This window comes from Zalophus californianus, chromosome 7 (assembly GCF_009762305.2).
Source record: "Zalophus californianus isolate mZalCal1 chromosome 7, mZalCal1.pri.v2, whole genome shotgun sequence".
NCBI lineage: Eukaryota > Metazoa > Chordata > Mammalia > Carnivora > Otariidae > Zalophus > Zalophus californianus.
In genome coordinates, this window is record NC_045601.1 from 15,616,666 (window position 1) to 15,635,584 (window position 18,919).

The following is an 18,919-nucleotide window of genomic DNA, read 5'->3' on the forward strand; positions in this document are numbered from 1 at the left end:
AGTGAGTTTGAAAGACCAGACATGGAGTTTGGAGTAGAATGCTTGAAACCGAGCCTATGAGGTTGCAGTTGCTGATAACGCACAAAGCTTATGCAGAGCTTTTAGAGTAATTAACAATCTAATATACTTGTAACCTTTAAATTTAGTTTGTACAATTAAAATTTAACTTTCCTGAGATGTGCCCCAGTTTTTAACAAAACCTAAATTTTGTGTGTGTGTTGAACACCTTAAATGCTACATCTGCCTTTCTCTGCAAAGACAGAGAGAAAACACACTTCTTGTTTGTCCTGTCGCTTTTGCGTTCTTTGTCCTAGTGCTTTATGTGGCTTCTGTATGAAGGCAGTCTTTAGTTTCAAGGTAAGAATTTCCTAGAAGAGAATAGGAGAACCAGTATATACAAATTTCTAAAATTTTTTATAATTAGTTTCTTTAAAACCCTCTGGTTCAACTGGCAAGGAATAGTACTAATTAAAGGTGAACTATAGCTAGCTAGTTGGACTAGAACTAAACACAATTCCAGCTTTTGAGATATTTTGAAAGCAGTAGCTTCTAAACATTGCTGTGACTCGCCCTGGTCTTCTTCCTTCTAGAGGTAGGTAATATAGCACAGTGGTTACTGTGTCATCTTTGGAATTGGAAAAGCCTAGGTTGTAATTACATTTGTATTTATTATTTTAACCTCATTCTTTTACTAGACTTAGGTTAAGGTGTATTTGTTTTGCAAATGTTTTTACAGAAATATGCTTATTACCTATGGTGAGCGCTGTGAATTGTGTAAGACTGATGAATCACAGACCTGTACCTCTGAAACAAATAATACATTATATGTTTAAAAAAAAGAAAGAAGATAGTAGAAAGGGAGAAATGAATGGGCCGAAATCGGTGGGGGAGACGAACCATGAGAGACTATGGACTCTGAGAAACTGATGGTTTTAGAGGGGAGGGAGGGAGGGGGATGGGTTAGCCTGGTGATGGGTATTAAAGAGGGCATGTATTGCATGGAGCACTGGGTGTTATACCCAAGCAATGAATCATGGAACACTATGTTAAAAAAGTAATAATAATTAATTAATTTTTTAAAATATGCTTATTATCTAGGAGAATATTGTGTATATATGAAAACATGTAAAAACAAAAACACCTTGAACTTCTAATTCTTTTTCTTTTAGCTTGGGTTGTGGTAATGTCAGCCAGACTGTTCAGAGCCCTGGCCGGATCTCACTGTATTTTATCAGAAGTATGTCAATGCCAAAAACTTGTTCATCGAACATTAAAACCACTTAAAGAATTTGAGACTACAACATGCAGCACCATGATGAGAAGTCAAAACGTGGATTTGTTCTTTCCTGGTACAGCAGCTGGTGGTTTGAGTAAGTCCCCGGTCCTGGAAATGAATCAGAAAATCTCAAATACAAGCATACTCTTTCCATTAAATGCTGTGCATTGCCAAGATGGAAGAGTCCACCTTCCAACCAGGAAATCTTTTGGTACTCACAGGAAAGTGACTCACAAACCGAATCTGTTAGGTCCTAAGTGGTTTATAAAAATATTAGAGCGGCATTACTCATCTCCATCAACAGAAACACTTGTTTCTAAACAAGACTTTCCGCAAATCAAGAGACCACTAAAAGCATCGAGGACCAGGCAGCCATCCAGGACCAACCTCCCAGTTCTGTCTGTGAATGAGGTAAAAATGTGTGGTCGTGGCCCAAGGTGGGACTTGATTTCACAATCCTGAGATCATGACCTGAGCCCAAATCAAGAGTCAGACACTTAACCGACTGAGCCACCCTAGTGCCCCAGGGAATCAACATCTTAGTTTTAAGAATCAATAGTACGTATAAAGACAAAGTATAGGCAATTAAATATAAAAATATAGTTTATGAAAAGATTAGTTATTGACTTAAGGAAACTTAGAGGAAGAAGACTAGTATTAAGTCCAGTGTTGGAATGGTACTGTAAAAAACACCCATTTAAAAAAATTCAAACTAGGAATTCATCAAATTAAAAAAATCATTTTTTAGTAGCTATGTAGACAGGTAAGCACTCATGAGCCTGTGGTAACTGTATGGAATCTGGTAGTGAAATGATATGGCAAGGTACAATCAGAAAAGACAGAGGTTTTTGCTTTTTTAGCCTTTGAGGGTTGAAGGGGGCTTTTTTATTCACTGTTAAGAGGTTTATGGGAGTTTCTCAGCTACACTGCATTTCCCTTCTAAATGATCAATATTATTTAAGGTCAAGATCAAGCCCTTTGCTAGCTTTTGTATGTTGCATAATACCTAGAATGGTGCCTTATACTTAATAAATGTTTATTAAATTGGAAAAGAGAGAAGAGAGGCAAAGGGATCTTTGATGTCCATGGTCATCAACATTAAAAATGGGAATGTAGAATATTTAAAGCTTGATCAGCCTTCTGAATCTATCAGAAAACAGGTTAGATTGTCTGTCTTAAAATCTTGATTCTGAGAAGTAGACCCTGAGCGTGTTTAATTTGTGTTGTTTTGTTTTGTTTTTTTCTTACTGCATAGTTGACTTCCTTCAGAAAGGCCTATACATCTTCACTATTGATCCTCAGATTATGAAGTTAGGAGTTGATTCATTCATTTATTTTTGTTTTTAAGTAATCTCTGCACCCAGTGTGGGGCTTGACCTCATGACTCTGAGATCAAGAATCACATGTTCTTCCCACTGAGCCAGCCAGGAGCCCCTTGGAACATTATTTCTGATGATCGTACTTTTCATAGGCGAACACAGTCTTGAGGTGTGCCTAGGTACTCTATCCCCAGGGCCAAAGACTGGCTTTTATCTGCCCCAGATGGAGGGCCACTCCATTTCCACATGGGCGTCATGGGGCTGGCAAACCCTTTGTGGTGGTATAGCCCTTTCTCCCCCTCTGGACTGAGACAGGAAGGACTCTGCTTTGTACCAGAGAGCAGGTGTGCTTTGTCTGGATCCCCACACAAGCTCCTGAGCTCACCCTCTTCCTCTGCCACACAGCACGCTCCCAGAATTGACTGAATGAGGTTAATCACCCTCTCTACTGGAATCAAATCTTTCCCTGGTGTCATTTGCAGATATTAACCTACTAAGATACTCAACCCATGTGTCATTGGCTCATAGTGTATCAGGGCAACAACAGTGCTTCCTGTTGGTGTGTCCTGTCTCTCAGGAGGAGCCTGCTGGAGGATGACAGCCACTGTTCTGAGCAGCATGGGGACGGGCACAAAAGGGAAGATGCCAGGTGCCTGCTCGTGGTTTTCAGAGGAACACCCCACTGTGTACTGCAAAGTTAACTAGTGGGTTGTTAATAGTTGTCTCTTCTTAGGTGGGTTTTTTAGAAAGCATCAGAATGTATTACTTGTGGTAGAGCTAATACTATTTTGTGAATTTTTTGTGTCAGGTACTGGTATGTGTTCACACATGCCTATGTGTACTGTGTATACAAAAGGCTTTCTCACCACGGCAGGTAGTCAGAAATTTGAAAGGCAAAGCCTTGTACTGGTAATGTAAAATGTATTTGTGTTTTATAACTTTTATCTGCGATCTATACATAACAGGGAAAACATGCATTTTTCTTTCCGCAGTCTAGAAGCAACATTACAGTAATGCATTAATTTTCTTCAGTACTAGAATGTGAATAAAAATAAACTTTCTTTTTCAAGAAAAGTGTTCCATCAGAGTGTGTGATGCGCTAAAACAAGAATCATATATAGATTTCTAGCCCCATCTGCTAGAACATGTTTTCTGTGGCTAGAAAAATGAAACACATATTGAAACACCGTCGCTTTCTTGGCTTTGGGTTTTAGGGTTTTGTTTTCGTTTTTTTAACATTTTTAAAATAGAAAGGTCTAAACTTAGGTGTTAAATCCAGTAACTATTTTAGGTTAATTTGGCACAATAATTCATTTATTTAAGAACGAGTTGTTGATCCCTATCCTAAACCCTGAAATTTGCTCTCTCTACATATAAATATGTGATTCATTATAAAAACCCAGAAAAAGACATGTATAAAAACAAAAGCTTCTCACAATGTAACAGTTTCATTAAGGGATGGGGGGGGAAATGTGAACACAACATACTCCATGGGCCTTTCTTTCCCTTTACCAAATGGATTTGAGTACAATCTTGAAACATAAAGGATATAAAGCTAAAAAAAAGATCTAACAAATCAAACTGAAGAACTTTGTGAATCATTTATTAATAGAAGAAGCCATCAGTTGTTTAAAGAGAGACTGAGATCCGAGATGCATAAGGAGGATACAGAAAGTGGTGTGGCAAGCCAGATAAGCTGTGTGACCCTGGCCAGAACTGTGAGCCAAACCAAACATGAGACAGTGAGAGAGGGAAAGGTGACAATCTTCAGAAAGTCTGCAAAAATCCTTGGAATGGCTAAGTAAAAACAGATTGTGTTTCAAGATTTATTTTTTTTTTTAAAGACTTTATTTATTTATTTGACAGAGACAGAGAGAGAGGGAACACAAGCAGGGGAGTGGGAGACGGGGAAGCAGGCTTCCCGCCAAGCAGGGAGCCCGATGTGGGGCTTGATCCCAGCACCCCAGGACCATGACCCGAGCCAAAGGCAGACGCCTAGCGACTGAGCCACCCAGGCACCTCTCAAGATTTATTTTTAATCTCTTTGGGACTCAGAATATATTTTCTCACGGAAGTGGTGACTGAATGCCTTGCCCTGTCCCATCCTTGAGAATGCAGAGTAGTATACCTGCTTAGCACGGACAAGTCTGGTCCGTAACAGATGATGGTGAAGCAGGCAGGAGACAGCAGGGAGTGGGAGGGCCTGGGTGCACTGGAGAACTGGGGCCCCCTCCTCCACCTTAGTTGATCATTGCCAGATCTTCCACTTGATCAAAAGGTGGTGGAAATCTGGGTTTTGTGTGAAATCTCAATTTGTTGATGGTGAATTCAAAACTTAAAAAGACTAGATGGGTCATCTTTTGAGTTGGAGTTTACAATTCTGATTCTAGAGACAGTTGGCTTCTGCCACTTTCGGTACAGTTATGGAAAGATCATTCACTGGACTAGTTCTTGGACTGGGGCCCCCTTATCGCCTCATCTCTTTTTTTTTTTTTTAATTTTTTTTAAAGGGGCCTTTTTTTTTTTTTAAGATTTTACTTATTTACTTGACAGAGAGCAAGAGCACAAGCAGGGGAGCAGCAGGCAGAGGCAGAGGGAGAAGCAGGCCCCCCACTGAGCAAGGAGCCCTCTGTGGGGGCTCGATCCCAGGACTCTGGGATCATGACCTGAGCCAAAGGCAGACGCTTCACCAACTGAACCACCCAGGTGCCCCAATTTTTTTTTTTAATTTTTTTTACTAGGCTCCACGCTCAGCCTAGAGCCCAGTGCGGGGCTTGAACTCACGACGCTGAGATCATGACCTGAGCTGAGATCAAGAGTCAAGACGCTTAACCAACTGAGCCACCCAGGCATCCCTCTCCTCATCTCATCCTTTTCGTGCTTCCTGCTCTTCTCCATCCGGCCCAGACTAAGCATGTTAACTGTAGTAGTCACAGAAATAATTCTCACATCCAAACTAATATGCTGTGATTTTGCTTGGCAAGCTTCAGTAAATTTGTTGGGTCTCCTGCAGAGCGGAGCCTGCCCACTGTGGCCATCCCCGATGCCCGTTACCAGAATTCCTCTCTTTCATCCGGCTTAATCACATGTCCTGTCAGCTCTTTCTAACTCCATAGAGCCTTAAAAGAACATAGTGCTAGCATTCTAAACCGTAAGCACGTGATTGATTCCTCTGTAACTGTCCTATCCACACTCTGCTCTATGGATCCATATGGTTTGTACATCAGCATGTTCGTACCTTCAGAGTGACTGTGGGACTCAGCTTGTCAGATACCTACCTGCAAAAGGTGTCCTACATTCATGTATCCTCACATTCAACAGCAATTGCTGTTCGTCTGAACAGCAGTTTTTTTTTTTCTTCTAATTAAGTTAAAATCATTTTGCTGATGAATGGATATTGGATTGATTTTAGGTTTTTCAGTTTGTGTGTATCCTCAGGTCCTCTGTTTATTCCTCTGCTACTTTTTAAGCCACACATTAAAACGGCATAACAGATTTAAGGAAAAGGCAAAGCAGAGTTAGGCCATTTCCTGAGACAGGGCCAGGAGTTAGGTAACAAGTGTGGGAGAGGGGAAGGAATTAATATATAATATATGACTTTTCTGAAGCTTTGTGCTAGGAATGTAACAGAAAGGGAAAGGGTTTAATGTTGAGATGAGTAACTCCTAGGAGTAAATTTTGATTCAGTGACTCATAAACCTCTTTTAACTGGTGGTGGGCCAAAGCAGCATATGTATCAAATAAGCATAGAATGACCCACGTTCTGATTGGAAATATAAATTATGAACATATGAAAATTCAGATGTAAATTACTTGATAAACTTTTTCACCTCTCATAAATTTTCATGGTTTAAACATACCCGTACGTGCAATAGTAATAACTATAATCTCACAAATACTGACCATTTGTGCTAGCCATGATTCTGAGCAGTTGACATTCATCTGCTTGTTTAAACTTCACAACAATCCTATAAGTAGGTATTTTGTCATTCTGATTTTTTTCTTAAAAACTATTCAGATTCTGTACTGAACTCATGAAGCCTTTGCCAGTAGCTTTGAAGTCAGTGGACTTCATCCCCTAGTAAATACATTTTACATTATATGTACTTAGACATGCATAAGTGACAAAAAAAATACTTCATGAAATAACATTTCCCTGTACTCTGAATGACGTACTATAATATTTTCTATTTTGTTGTATTTAATTCTTTTCAAAAGCTGGTTTAGGACAAGTAAATCGGTAGCAGGCCTCACTGGTGGGTTGTGACTTACAGTGTGACAAAAGCACTGTGCTGTGCCGTGTCCCTTACCCTCTGTGTGCTGCACACACACAGCACAGATGGACACGTGTGTACACAGATGAGACTCCATGCACTAACGAAACCCAGACACATCCTCAGATAAACACAACTTTTTGTTGAGTAGTAACCACAGTAAAAGTTCTGTACATCCTTTGTAGGTTTAATCTCTGTGGTACAGGGCTAGTGACATATTAACAAATGGCCTCAAATAATAGTGTTGCTGTGAAAAAGTCATGGAAACGCAGGCTTGGAGAGACTGTAAATATCATTCCACCCAGGGCCATATGATGCCTTAATCCTCTCCGTATCTTTTGTTCGATCCGCGCTCGCAACACCACCACTCGGGGAGCCCCTCTCTTTTCTGAATAGCCCATTACATCTTTTTGGTGGCTGGCAGGAGAAAGTCCTTTCACAGATTGGGCTGAAATCCATCTCCCTATTCTTTCTCTTCACCCTTATCGTGTCCCTTGTATGAACCTTTGAGACATTTAATGAAAACTCTCAAGAGCTTGCTTTGTAAAATGGAGTCCTGGAAGGTGATAGCCATCAGACATTTTTAACCTCTTGGTAACCCATGTCATGCTAATCTCGCCAAAACAGGACCTGATGCACTGCACAGCGTTTGCAACTGCAGATGAGTATCATCTCGGGACTCTCTCTCAAGATCTGGCCTCCCATGGATATGTTGAAGTAACAAGCTTGCCTAGAGGTACATCTTCTTGAACCTGGGGCCAAGTATGGTAAAATGTATTAGAAAATAATTTTCCTATGATATGCCTTAAATATGCATTTGTTTACCTTCCATTTTCTACTTAAAAGATTATATCAGGGGCACCTGGGTGGCACACTTGGTTAAGCATCCAGCTCTTGGTTTCCGCTCAGGTCATGATCAGGGTCGTGAGATCGAGCCCCGTATTGGGCTCCGTGCTCAATGGGAAGTCTGCTGGGGACTCTCTCCCTCTCCCTCTGTACCCCCCCCCACCACACGCTCTCATGTGCGTGCTCTCTCTCTAAAATCAATCTTTAAAAAAAAATAAAGAATTGTATCACAAAAATGATGTTGAGTCTCCTTATACAAATGGCAAAGATAAGAAATTAAAATGTATTTACGGAGAACTTAGCTCTCAGATTAAAATCAGTATGGTTTATTAAGCTTTATTTGTAGGATCACTGTGACCTGGGATGATCAAAAGCTGTGACACTTCATTTCTGTTGCATTAAAAAGTTGTTTAGTGTTACAGAAGAACCATGCAATTAATAGAAATGTAGGGAGAGCCTTTACAGAAAAATTTACCAGTACAATCCAATACTTTAAAACTAACAAAATTAACGAAAAGAGAAATATAAGGAATGTCAAAAAAGAGAATTAAACTTAACAGGATTTTAGGATAGTATCAGGAAGGATTCTTGAAAAAAATAGCCTATTTTATATTAAAAAATAAGTAACTTGGAACACTGTGATGGAAATTCATGAATTTACCACAAAGTAGCAAAAATAGCAGGTTGAAAACCTCCCTGCTACATAGACAATTTTTCAGTCATTGACCCCATAAGAAACACTTGAAATGTCATTGTGCTCTTTCAGCCGTGGTGATCGGAACAGACTCTTTGTGCTATTTGATGGTAGAAACAAGCATAATTGACTGAGAAAAACAGAGCTATGTCCAGAACCATGAAGATAAAAAATTTTCCAGGTGTATCCTTGACTGATTTCAAAGGCTGTCAGCAGGGTGACCCTGTGCATTACAGCCTGGCTAGCTTCTAGTGCCAGGCCCGCTGCCCTGGGTCTTTTCCATGTCATTTATGTTGCTCTTGGCTGCGTAGGTGAACTTTGCTCTCTGTAGGATGTCATGCTTAGGGAAGTTCGAGCTCACCCAAAAAAAGTAGTGTAGGATTTGGTTTTTATCTGAACACCCCATTCCCCAACCTCTACTAGGAACTCTGAAATTTTGTTGGTCATAATTTTAGGTTTTGCATATTAACATTAATATATTTGTTAGCTGACATATTTGTGTATATTTATAATTTATGTTATAGAATATTTTATACTTAAAACAAATATTCACTATGCTAATATATAAAACAACAACTTGCTGATGAATATATGTATATTAATATATATTTAATAATATTTAAAAGGTTACAAATATTTAAATAGTTACAGGTGACTACAGTGTTCTTTTTTTTTTTTAAGATTTTATTTATTTATTTGACAGAGAGAGACACAGCGAGAGAGGGAACACAAGCAGGGGGAGTGGGAGAGGGAGAAGCAGGCTCCCCGTGGAGCAGGGAGCCTGATGTGGGGCTCGATCCCAGGACCCCGGGATCATGACCTGAGCCAAAGGCAGACGCTCAACCAGCTGAGCCCCCCAGGCACCCCTACAGTGTTCTTTCTCATGAATAACTTTGAACTCAGATATGTTTTGAAATGGTCAGTATCTTTGTTTCTGTATATTTTCTGTTGTCTCACGCTATATATAATTTAAAATTCATCAAAATGAAAAGTTTGAGAATATTAAAATTATGTTAACAAAATGGTATTTAAAGGAAGAGAATTTTAGAAAGTTTAATTCTTGAATCTTAGTTGTATTAAAACTAAGACTTTAATCATTAACTGGACTAGTGATTACTGAATGAAAATGGGTGTCAGTGAGTGGTTTTAAATAGTACTAATAATAGTGTCACAGGTGTTCCAATGTTTTGTGAAAGTAATTTCTTACAGTCTTCTCATTTTCATATGTTAAATGCTTTCAGAAACCTAAAAATGGACAGAATGTTACAGAGCACTTAATGGTATATGAAGGAATGATCATAAGGATTTTATTAAAAGTTCATAGGTGACTTGTAAACCTTGAGTCACTTTATGATGGTAGCTTTTCATGCCTTTGTTTTAAATCACAGATGCAGCAAATATTTTGGTGATGGGTGTGGAACACTCTGCTAAAGAAGGTGATCCTGGAACAATATTCTTCTTCAGGTAAGACCAGAGAGCAACCCTACTAGGAAATGGGACTGTGGTCAGATAATGTGGTCTTTTTTTTTTCCTCTCTCCAAGGGGTAGAACCACAGATGGTTTATTTTTATCTTTCTGCATTTTGTACCTTTTCTACATTGTAATTTTTTTTCTTTCTCAAATTTTTATTTAAATTCTAATTAATAACATATAGTGTAATATTGGTTTTAGTGATTCTTCACTTCTATATATATGTTACACCCAGTGCTCATCATAACAAGTGCCCTCCTTAATACCCATCACCCGTCCAGCCCATCCCCTCACCACCTCCCATCAACCCTCTTTTTGTTCTCTATTGTTAAGAGTTGCCTATGGTTTGTTTCCATCTCTCTCTCTCTTCCCCCCCCTTTCCATATGTTCATCTGTTTTTTCTTAAATTCCACATGTGAGTGAGATCATACGGTATTTGTCTTTCTTTCTTCTTTTTTTAAGATTTTATTTATTCATTTGAGAGAGAGAGAATGAGAGATAGCACAAGAGGGAAGAAGGTCAGAGGGAGAAGCAGACTCCCCGCCGAGCAGGGAGCCCGATGCGGGACTCGATCCCAGGACCCCAGGATCATGACCTGAGCCGAAGGCAGTCGCTTAACCGACTGAGCCACCCAGGCGCCCAGTGTTTGTCTTTCTTTGACTGACTTATTTCACTTAGCATAATGCTCCATCCACGTCAATGCAAATGGCAAGATTTCATTCTTTTGATGGCTGAGTAATATTCCATTGTGTATATACACCACTTCTTTTTTTTTTTATTTTTTTTTATTTTTTTATTTTTTTAAAGATTTTATTTATTTATTGGACAGAGAGAGAGGGAACAGAAGCAGCGGGAGAAGGAGAGTGAGAAGCAGGCTTCCTGCTGAGCAGGGAGCCCGATGTGGGGCTCGATCCCAGGACCCTGAGATCATGACCTGAGCCGAAGGCAGACGCTTAACGACCGAGCCACCCAGGCGCTCCTTCTTTTTTTTTTTTTTTAAATATGGTTTCTTTTTTTTTTAAGATTTTATTTATTTATTTATTTATTTGAGAGAGAGAGAGAGAGAGAGAGCATGAGAGGGGGGAGGGTCAGAGGGAGAAGCAGACTCCCTGCTGAGCAGGGAGCCCGATGCGGGACTCGATCCCGGGACTCCGGGATCATGACCTGAGCCGAAGGCAGTCGCTTAACCAACTGAGCCACCCAGGCACCCTATATACACCACTTCTTTGTCCATTCATCTGTTGAAGGACTTTTGGGCTCTTTCCATAGTTTGGCTATTATTGATACTGCTGTTATATGTATCGGGGTGCATGTGGCCCTTCGGATCTGTATTTTTGTGTCCTTTGGGTAAATACCTAGTAGTGCAGTTGCTGGATCATAGGGTAGTTCTGTTTTCAACTTTTTAAGAAAACTTTATACAGTTTTCCAGAGTGACTATACCAGTTTGCATTCCCACCAACAAGATGGTTCCCCTTTCTCTGCATCCTCGCCAGCATCTGTTTTATGTGTTGCTAATTTTATCCATTCTGACATGTGTGAGGTGGTATCTCATCATGATTTTGATTTGTATTTCTCTGATGCTGAGTGATGTTGAGCATCCTTTCATGTGCCTATTAGCCATCTGGGTGTATCCTTTGGAGAAGTGTCTTTTCATGCCTCCTGCCTATTTCTTAACTGGATTATTTGTTTTTTGGGTGTTGAGTTTGGTAAGTTTTTCATAGATTTTGGATACTAACCCTTTATCTGATATGTCCTTTGCAGATATCTTCTCCCATTCCATAGGCTGCCTTTTAGTTTTGTTGATTGTTTCCTTCACTGTGCAGAAGCTTTTTATCTTGCACAGTTTTGTTTCCTCAGAGTATGTAAAGCATCCTACTTTCCATTCATCTTCAGGGCTCCCTCCCAGACTCATGCTACCACCCTGCTGTCTTCTTCCTTTTTTCTCCTTCTGCAACTCTTTTGCTTTAGTATAGACCACCTTACCTCTCCAGAGACAGCAGACTGGAACCCTGAGTCACATATACTTACTCCTTTTCGTTAAAGGTTGTTTTAACACCAAATACTCCCGAGTAGCTGAGTGAGAATGGTTATGATAATAGAAACCACTTAAAATAATTTCGTCTTGTCCTCACAGCTCTTGAGGAGCCCTATTATTCCCATTTTGCAGCTGGGGAAACTCAGGTGAGAGAGATTAAGGGAATTGCCCACAGTCCTGGGATTGTTCTATGACAGAACAGAAACACATGGAGTGTCTGTAAGAACCCAAACTTTGATAAAATCTTTGTGATAACAGTGCTCATGGTTGATGATAACTGAGCTCCAGCTTGGTTCCTGTCAATGCCTTACCTTCCTTTTGACATAACTTTGGAGATAATCAAGAGTTCAACATGTGGCCCAAGTAGAATAGTGCCCTCTTTGGATTTGAGGAATTTGGATTTCCGAGGGCCTTTAGATGAACACCATCCAGTAGAAATACAGTGCATGCCTCATATGTAATAATACATATTCTAGTAGTCACATTTTTAAAAGTTAAAAAAAAAGGTTTAATTTTAAACACCAATAATAATATATGTCACCTGAAATGAATTTTAATAATGTGTTTTATTTAACCCAACATATCCACAATGCTTTCATTTCAACATTCAATCAGTCAGTAATTAATTAGATTTTTCCACTGTTCTTTTCACACTGAGTCTTTGAAACTCCCTGCGTGGTTTTCGTTGCCAGCATTCCTCGGCGTGGACTAGGCACATTTCAAGGGCTCCGTAGCCCACATGGCCTCCGAGTGCCACGCAGCACAGCCCAGCTTCCTGAAGGCAGAGGGGCATGATCCCAAGACCTCTCATCTGCCCACAAGTGATACCCTGAAGGAATACTCCTCTTGCTGTGGCTTTAGATACTAATCCCGTCCACCTCCTAGACCCTACAGGGGTGGGTTGCCACAGCCGGCTGCCTGGTCCCCCCTGCCTCTCTTCTCACCCGCTGCCAGTCTCTTTCCCTGTCACAGACAGGAGCAGTGTTCAGTGGGCGCTTCTGATCCCTACACTCTCCTGCTTAAAATTCCATGGAACTTGACCAAACTCCTTGTCCCTGCCTCTTTGGCCTGATCGCCTACTGCTTGCTCACATCCACAGCCTTGCAGACAACTAGCTGTCTATTCCGAGATGCAGCCCTGCTCCCTCACACCTTCTCCCTGAGCCCAGGGCGTTCCCTCTGCCCTGTTGCTACCTCCCGTTTTCTCCTTTGGCTTAGCCCTACATGGGAACGGGGCCTCCTGCGGACATCCTAGAGGACATTCTGCGTAACTCTCCAGGCACTCACCACTCTACCCGCAATTGGAGGTCTGTCTGTCAGTGTTTTCTAAATCAGGAGTTCCTCCAGGATAGGAACTAGGCCATACTCATCTTTGTATCCGATGCAAAGTGCTGACCCACACATATGCTAATAAGCACCATGCTTAAGAAAGGTTTGAATGATGGGGACCGCCGAATTTTTACCTTTCCTTCCTCCAGTGCAATAACCCAGAGCCTTAACTTCTCTCTCTCTCTTTTTTTTGTTTTTGTTTTCTAATTTACCACCAAAAAAAAGCTCAACATGTCAAACATGTCATTCAGAGGCCTCCTCTGGCTTCATCGTACTGCTCCAAGCACTGTAAGGATGGGCGGCCTTATTCCATGGGTGCTTTAATTTATCTCCGTCTCTGTATTCCACAACTATTAAAAGCATGATCCTTTATTCTTTTCCCCCCCTATAGCAGAATCTGCCTAATGAGAGCTAAGACGGGTCCCAAAATTTTCCTTATTCTGTACATCAGAATTGAACCAGGTATGAAACAGTCTAGATACATGAAGTTATATAGTATTACAATGATACTTACTTTGCAAGCCATGTGAGAAGTTGTGAATTTGGGGGAGCAGGTTTTATCAAGAGTTCAATAATAGCTCTTGTTTTAGCAACTCCATCTAGGAACCATAATGGCAAATAAGTAATAAATCACATTTTTAAAAATTGCCTTCTGGATATATTCTAGAAGTTACCTAAGCATGACTTTATGTATAGCCCTAAAGAATATATTTCCCCCATTAACTTAGTTGGTTCTTTTATTCTTTTAAATCAGAGAAGGAGCTGCTGTGTTCTGGAATGTGAAAGACAAAACTGTAAGTATACATAAAGTATAAAAGTGTAAAAATTTAGTTTTCTGAGAAAAAAATATTAATTATCAGTCAATAACCTGAGCCACTAGAAGATAAATTAACAGATAATCCACAACTTACTTGCTCTGTATTATGTGATATTTATCCTAGCACTTCTGTCTTCTAAAATGATTGTATTTTGGGGCACCTGGGTGGCTCAGTCGGTTAAGCATCTGCCTTGCTCAGGTCAGGAACCTGGAGTCCCAGGATCCGTGCTCAGCAGGGAGTCTGCTTCTCTCTCTCCCTGTACCCCTTCCCCCCCACTTGTGTGCTTGCATGCGTGTGCACTCTCTCTCTCAAATAAATAAAATCTTTAAAAAAAAAAGAATTCAGGAGAACAGAAATTGTCACTTTTTATTCCTTGATATTGTTTAAATTTTTACATTTTTGTAACTTACATATTTTTTAAAAAGATTTAAAGGCTACAAACCATAATGTTACTAGTTAGTTTTCTTTGGGTTGTGGAATAGGATAATTTTAATTGACTTTCCTAATGCTAATCTGTGTTTTCTAAATATAAAAACTATATATTCTCCTGGTGAGTTTAATATCACAAAGAATTTGCCTTTTCCTTAAAAACTAAACAGAAGAGCTTTGCACAGTGACAGGATCGTAGCCAGTGAGGTTTCTCTGAGGCACGAGTATTGCTAATTTAAAACCAATCAAGAGAAACGTCCTCAAATGTAATGAAAAATGTTACAAGCGTTAACCCTATACCATAGTTCTGTACTGAGAGAGTCCGTATAATTCTGGGTTTTCTTCCTTCTCTTCTAGATGAAGCATGTGATGCAAGTCTTAGAAAAGCATGAAATCCAGCCCTACGAAATCGCCCTGGTGCACTGGGAAAATGAAGAGCTTACCTACGTAAAAACAGAGTAGGCAGCATTTTATCAAGTTGACAAAATGGCATCAGGCAGTGGAGGCAGTAAACAGCTTATGCACCTGGAGACTAATTTTAAGACAAAAGTCATTGGTACAAATCTAAAGCCTAAACAATATAATAAATATTAGTAGGTAAACATAATTATTTGAACTTGTCAGGCTACCCATAAATTAAAATAAATAGTATAACCCCAAAATGCTAAGTGTCCTAAGGAGCCTGAATCAGTAAAATGATCTGTCTCCATCAGAATGAACCTAGCAAGTTACTCTGGTAAAGGTTTCTCATAAGTAAGTCCATTTTTCCCCTCTTGATTTTGCATATGTTACTAGTTGGTTTGATCTAGGAGAACCACTGGTAGAAGTGGGGGTGCCTGCAGGAAGTGGGGGCCTTACATAGCATTCCCAGGGAAGATAGGTGGATGGGCAGCATCCCGGCTGGTTTTCTTGTTTCAGCAAGCAGGGGAAGATGGAGAGAGATGGCAGTGCGAACAGGATGGAAAGGCCTTTTTCCTTGGGGAGTTACCTGTCTAGTGGAATATGGAAAAAGAATTGTTTGTAGTCAAGGAAGTGATGAAAGCAGAGCTTTAGGAGAATTTGGAAGTGACACCAGCTGTAGAAAGACTAGATGGGGTCAGAGCTAAGTAATAACAGGCAACAGAGACAAACTGCTTGCCCTGTACCAGGCACTGTTCTAGGTGCTCTCCAGGCAGCCTTTCATTTGGTCCTGACAAAAAGCGCTACAAATGGGGTGAACCAGCTTTCGGACAAGGTTCAGAGATGTTTCGTCCTGCCTAAGGGCACCTGACCAGTGAGTGAGGGCCTGGGCCCAGAGTGGATGCACTTGAAAGTGAGGATGTGAACCTGAGAGACACAACAGAGGAAGAGCTAATAGCATTTTATTAATTTTCAGGGCGCCTGGGTGGCTCAGTCTGTTGAGCGGCTGCCTTCGGCTCAGGTCATGATCCCAGGGTCCTGGGATCAAGCCCCACATCGGGCTCCCTGCTCAGTGGGAGGCCTGCTTCTCCCTCTCCCACTCCCCCTGCTTGTGTTCCTGCCCTTGCCAACTCTCTCTGTCAAATAAATAAATAAAATCTTAAAAAAAAAGAAAGAAAGAAATGGGTCCTATAACCAAACTATGAGAATTTCTGCTCTATTAAAAAAAAAAAAATTTTATTAATTTTCTTATTAAGCACTTGGCCTTGTGGTTACGCTTCCCATGACCTTCCCTTCTGTGCTCTGTTTCCAGATCAGACTGTTCCGAGGCACCCGCAGACACGCATGCACTCATGCACACTCATTATCTTATAGTCTGTGGAGGAGTAAAGTCCCCAACTGGGGTCTCTTTGGATCCCAGAGTCCATGTTTGGTTTCGCCAGAAAGCCCATCACGGCGCCACCGCCGTGGCTGTTCCGTGAGTCCTGCCGGGGGTCCCAGCTGTTTGCTGCCTCAGGCGACTCTGTAGCATTGGCCCGGCTCCTTCATTAAAGCATCCTGTCACCTCTGCTCTGTCTTGTCTTTTCTTTTTCCTTCCACCTGGGGTTGTCAGCACATTCTGTCTCACTGTGTCCCATTGGGTCCACAGCTTTGCCCATCTCTTGCCTCGCATCTTCTGTGACGGTTTACCCTATATGTTTCCTATTTGCCTGACATTTATGTTCCCAAGTTCCCACCCTTTCCCTGCCTCCCAGTCCTCCCAAAGCCCCTCACTGTTTCACCACTTCCCCACCTCCCTCCCCGCTCCCACCGTGTCATTGTGACTTTGGATATCTAGACACTGTGTACATAGCTTTATATTCAGCATTTGATCCGTTAGCAATTTATTGTGGTCATTTTTCCTCTCTACAAAACATCAAAACACACTTGTTCATTTTGGCTATGTGGATTTCCTATCAATGAACCATTCTCCTATTGAACATTTAGCTTCTTTCCTGATTTTTTACTGTTAAACATTTGACCATAAAAAAGTTTTCCTACACAGATCTTTCTTTGCGTCTTTGATTATTGCCTTAGGATAAATTCCTAGAAGTAGAATTACTCAGATCAAAGGGTATAAGAGCATTTATAAGATTCTTGGTACAAATTGCCAAAATGACCTCTAGAAAGAGTATAAGGTGACTACTTCAAAAGAAAAAAAAATTTTTTAAGAAAAAATAAAGAACTTTTTAAGATTTAGAAGATATTTTTTTTTCCCTTTTCACAGGGGACAGTCGAAACTTCACAGAGGGGAAATCAGATTAAATTCAGAGCTGGATATAGATGACGCCATCCTAGAGAAATTTGCTTTCTCGAATGCTCTTTGCCTTTCAGGTAAGTTAATGCTACTGATCAGAGAAAAGTGTTACATAGTCTTCATTTCAGCGGGGAAGTTTAAGCATTCAGTAAAGATTTAGGCATGTTTTCACAGATTACTTAGCACAGCCTTAACATTTCTTTTCTTTCCCAGAGGAAAAAAAACAAGAGAATAAAGTAGAGTTGTCTGTGCTGAAGCTATTCATTCTTTATTAACTGTACGGGTAAAACTTACCCTCTCCAAAAATATTTTTTGTACCATCGTTATCCGCTTTGTTTTCCTGTCCTCTTCTGCGTGGTGGTGGCTCTCGGGTTGTCCCTAATCCAGGCAGAGAAAGCCCAGTGTGACTGGGTGCAGGCCTCTGGGGAGAAGCGCACGCCGGTTCCTCCCAGCGGTGGGTCGGAGACCCATGCGCTGAATAAAACTGCAGACGTTCTCTAGGAATTGTATGGCCCTCCCCTACACTCGGCTGCGGCTGACGTGGCCTTGTCCACGCCACTCCAGGAGGCTTCGGGGGCTCGTGAGCTTTACACACAGCCCTGAGGGGAGAAGGAGTAGGAGGGACGGCGGGAAAGGCCTGGTTCCTGCTCCGTCCACAGAGCCACACTTCCCTTCAGGGTGTACCTTATCCTCTCTGGGTTTCTGAGATGCAGCATCAGAAAATCAGGAATTCTACCAAATAGTGCTCTGGTCTGCCAGCAGGGCTTGGATATCTACTGTTTCCTCCCTCCTTTTCATTTTAGTGCTATCCTTGATAATGATAATGAACTGTGCTTAAGTTTCACTTGCACATTGTTAGCACATTTGCTTCTTAAACTCTTGTTGAAATGGTGGTGAAGGTACCGGGCAATTAATTATGCATTCTGTCTAAACATGAATATGATGATGAGAAAATGTTCCATTGTTATTCATTTTTTCCCCCCAGTGAAACTGGCTATTTGGGAGGCATCACTGGATAAATTTGTTGAGTCTATTCAGTCAATTCCAGAGGTAATTATACCAGTTTTATGCTTGTTTTCAAGGATTGATCTCTATTTGGGAAAAATACTGTTTTCCCACCCTAACAATATACTTAGGAGTGCAATAAAGTAGTAATAAATGCTAGAAAAGCTACACTGAATTTAAGCAAAAACAGAACATTCATTATATCTAAAATTAAAAAATTTTAGATATATATTTTTTTTACTTTTGAAAACTTAGAATTCTAATTACTTTCTTCTGGTGGTGTAATATTTTTAACATAACTATGCTTTTTTAAAAAAGTGAGGTATTTCCTCTCTAAGGAAGGGGATTATGACCAGTCTTCTTGATTGAAAAGTGTTTTGCTGAATTATGAGACAGATAGTGGCTTGAAAAGTACATATTAAGTTATATCAGAATACGCCAAAACTCAGGTTTACTGTAATTTTGTTTTTACTGTGAAAGAATGACAGAGTTATACTTGGGAAGAGAGGCCCTGCTTTTTCAATAAGAGATTAGAAATGTAGATCCTAGAAAATGCTATTGAGAAGGGAAATGGAACAAGGGAATATACAATTTCTACCTAATAAGATGTTGAAATTTCGAAGAGAAATGACTGAGAGACATCAACCAAGAGATGTATTTACATCTGCTCTAGAATGTGCTTTATGGTCCTGTCACTTGTTGGAGATATGTTTGTATGGACGTATGTATG

At 40.5% G+C, this 18,919-nt stretch overlaps 1 protein-coding gene and 1 pseudogene across 1 annotated transcript in view; both read left to right on the forward strand.

Annotated features, from left to right (window-relative positions):
- The window catches only part of RMND1 (required for meiotic nuclear division 1 homolog), a 41,361-nt gene that overhangs the window by 3,164 nt on the left and 19,278 nt on the right, over positions 1-18,919 (forward strand). The window contains exons 2-8 of the mRNA XM_027603984.2: positions 1,170-1,687; positions 7,497-7,605; positions 9,798-9,873; positions 13,997-14,036; positions 14,847-14,947; positions 17,155-17,261; positions 18,170-18,234. Coding sequence (XP_027459785.1) covers positions 1,184-1,687; positions 7,497-7,605; positions 9,798-9,873; positions 13,997-14,036; positions 14,847-14,947; positions 17,155-17,261; positions 18,170-18,234 — 1,002 coding nt within the window. The 5' untranslated portion in view covers positions 1,170-1,183. The remainder of the gene's footprint in view (positions 1-1,169; positions 1,688-7,496; positions 7,606-9,797; positions 9,874-13,996; positions 14,037-14,846; positions 14,948-17,154; positions 17,262-18,169; positions 18,235-18,919) is intronic.
- On the forward strand, positions 14,663-14,785 carry LOC113928082 (annotated as a pseudogene).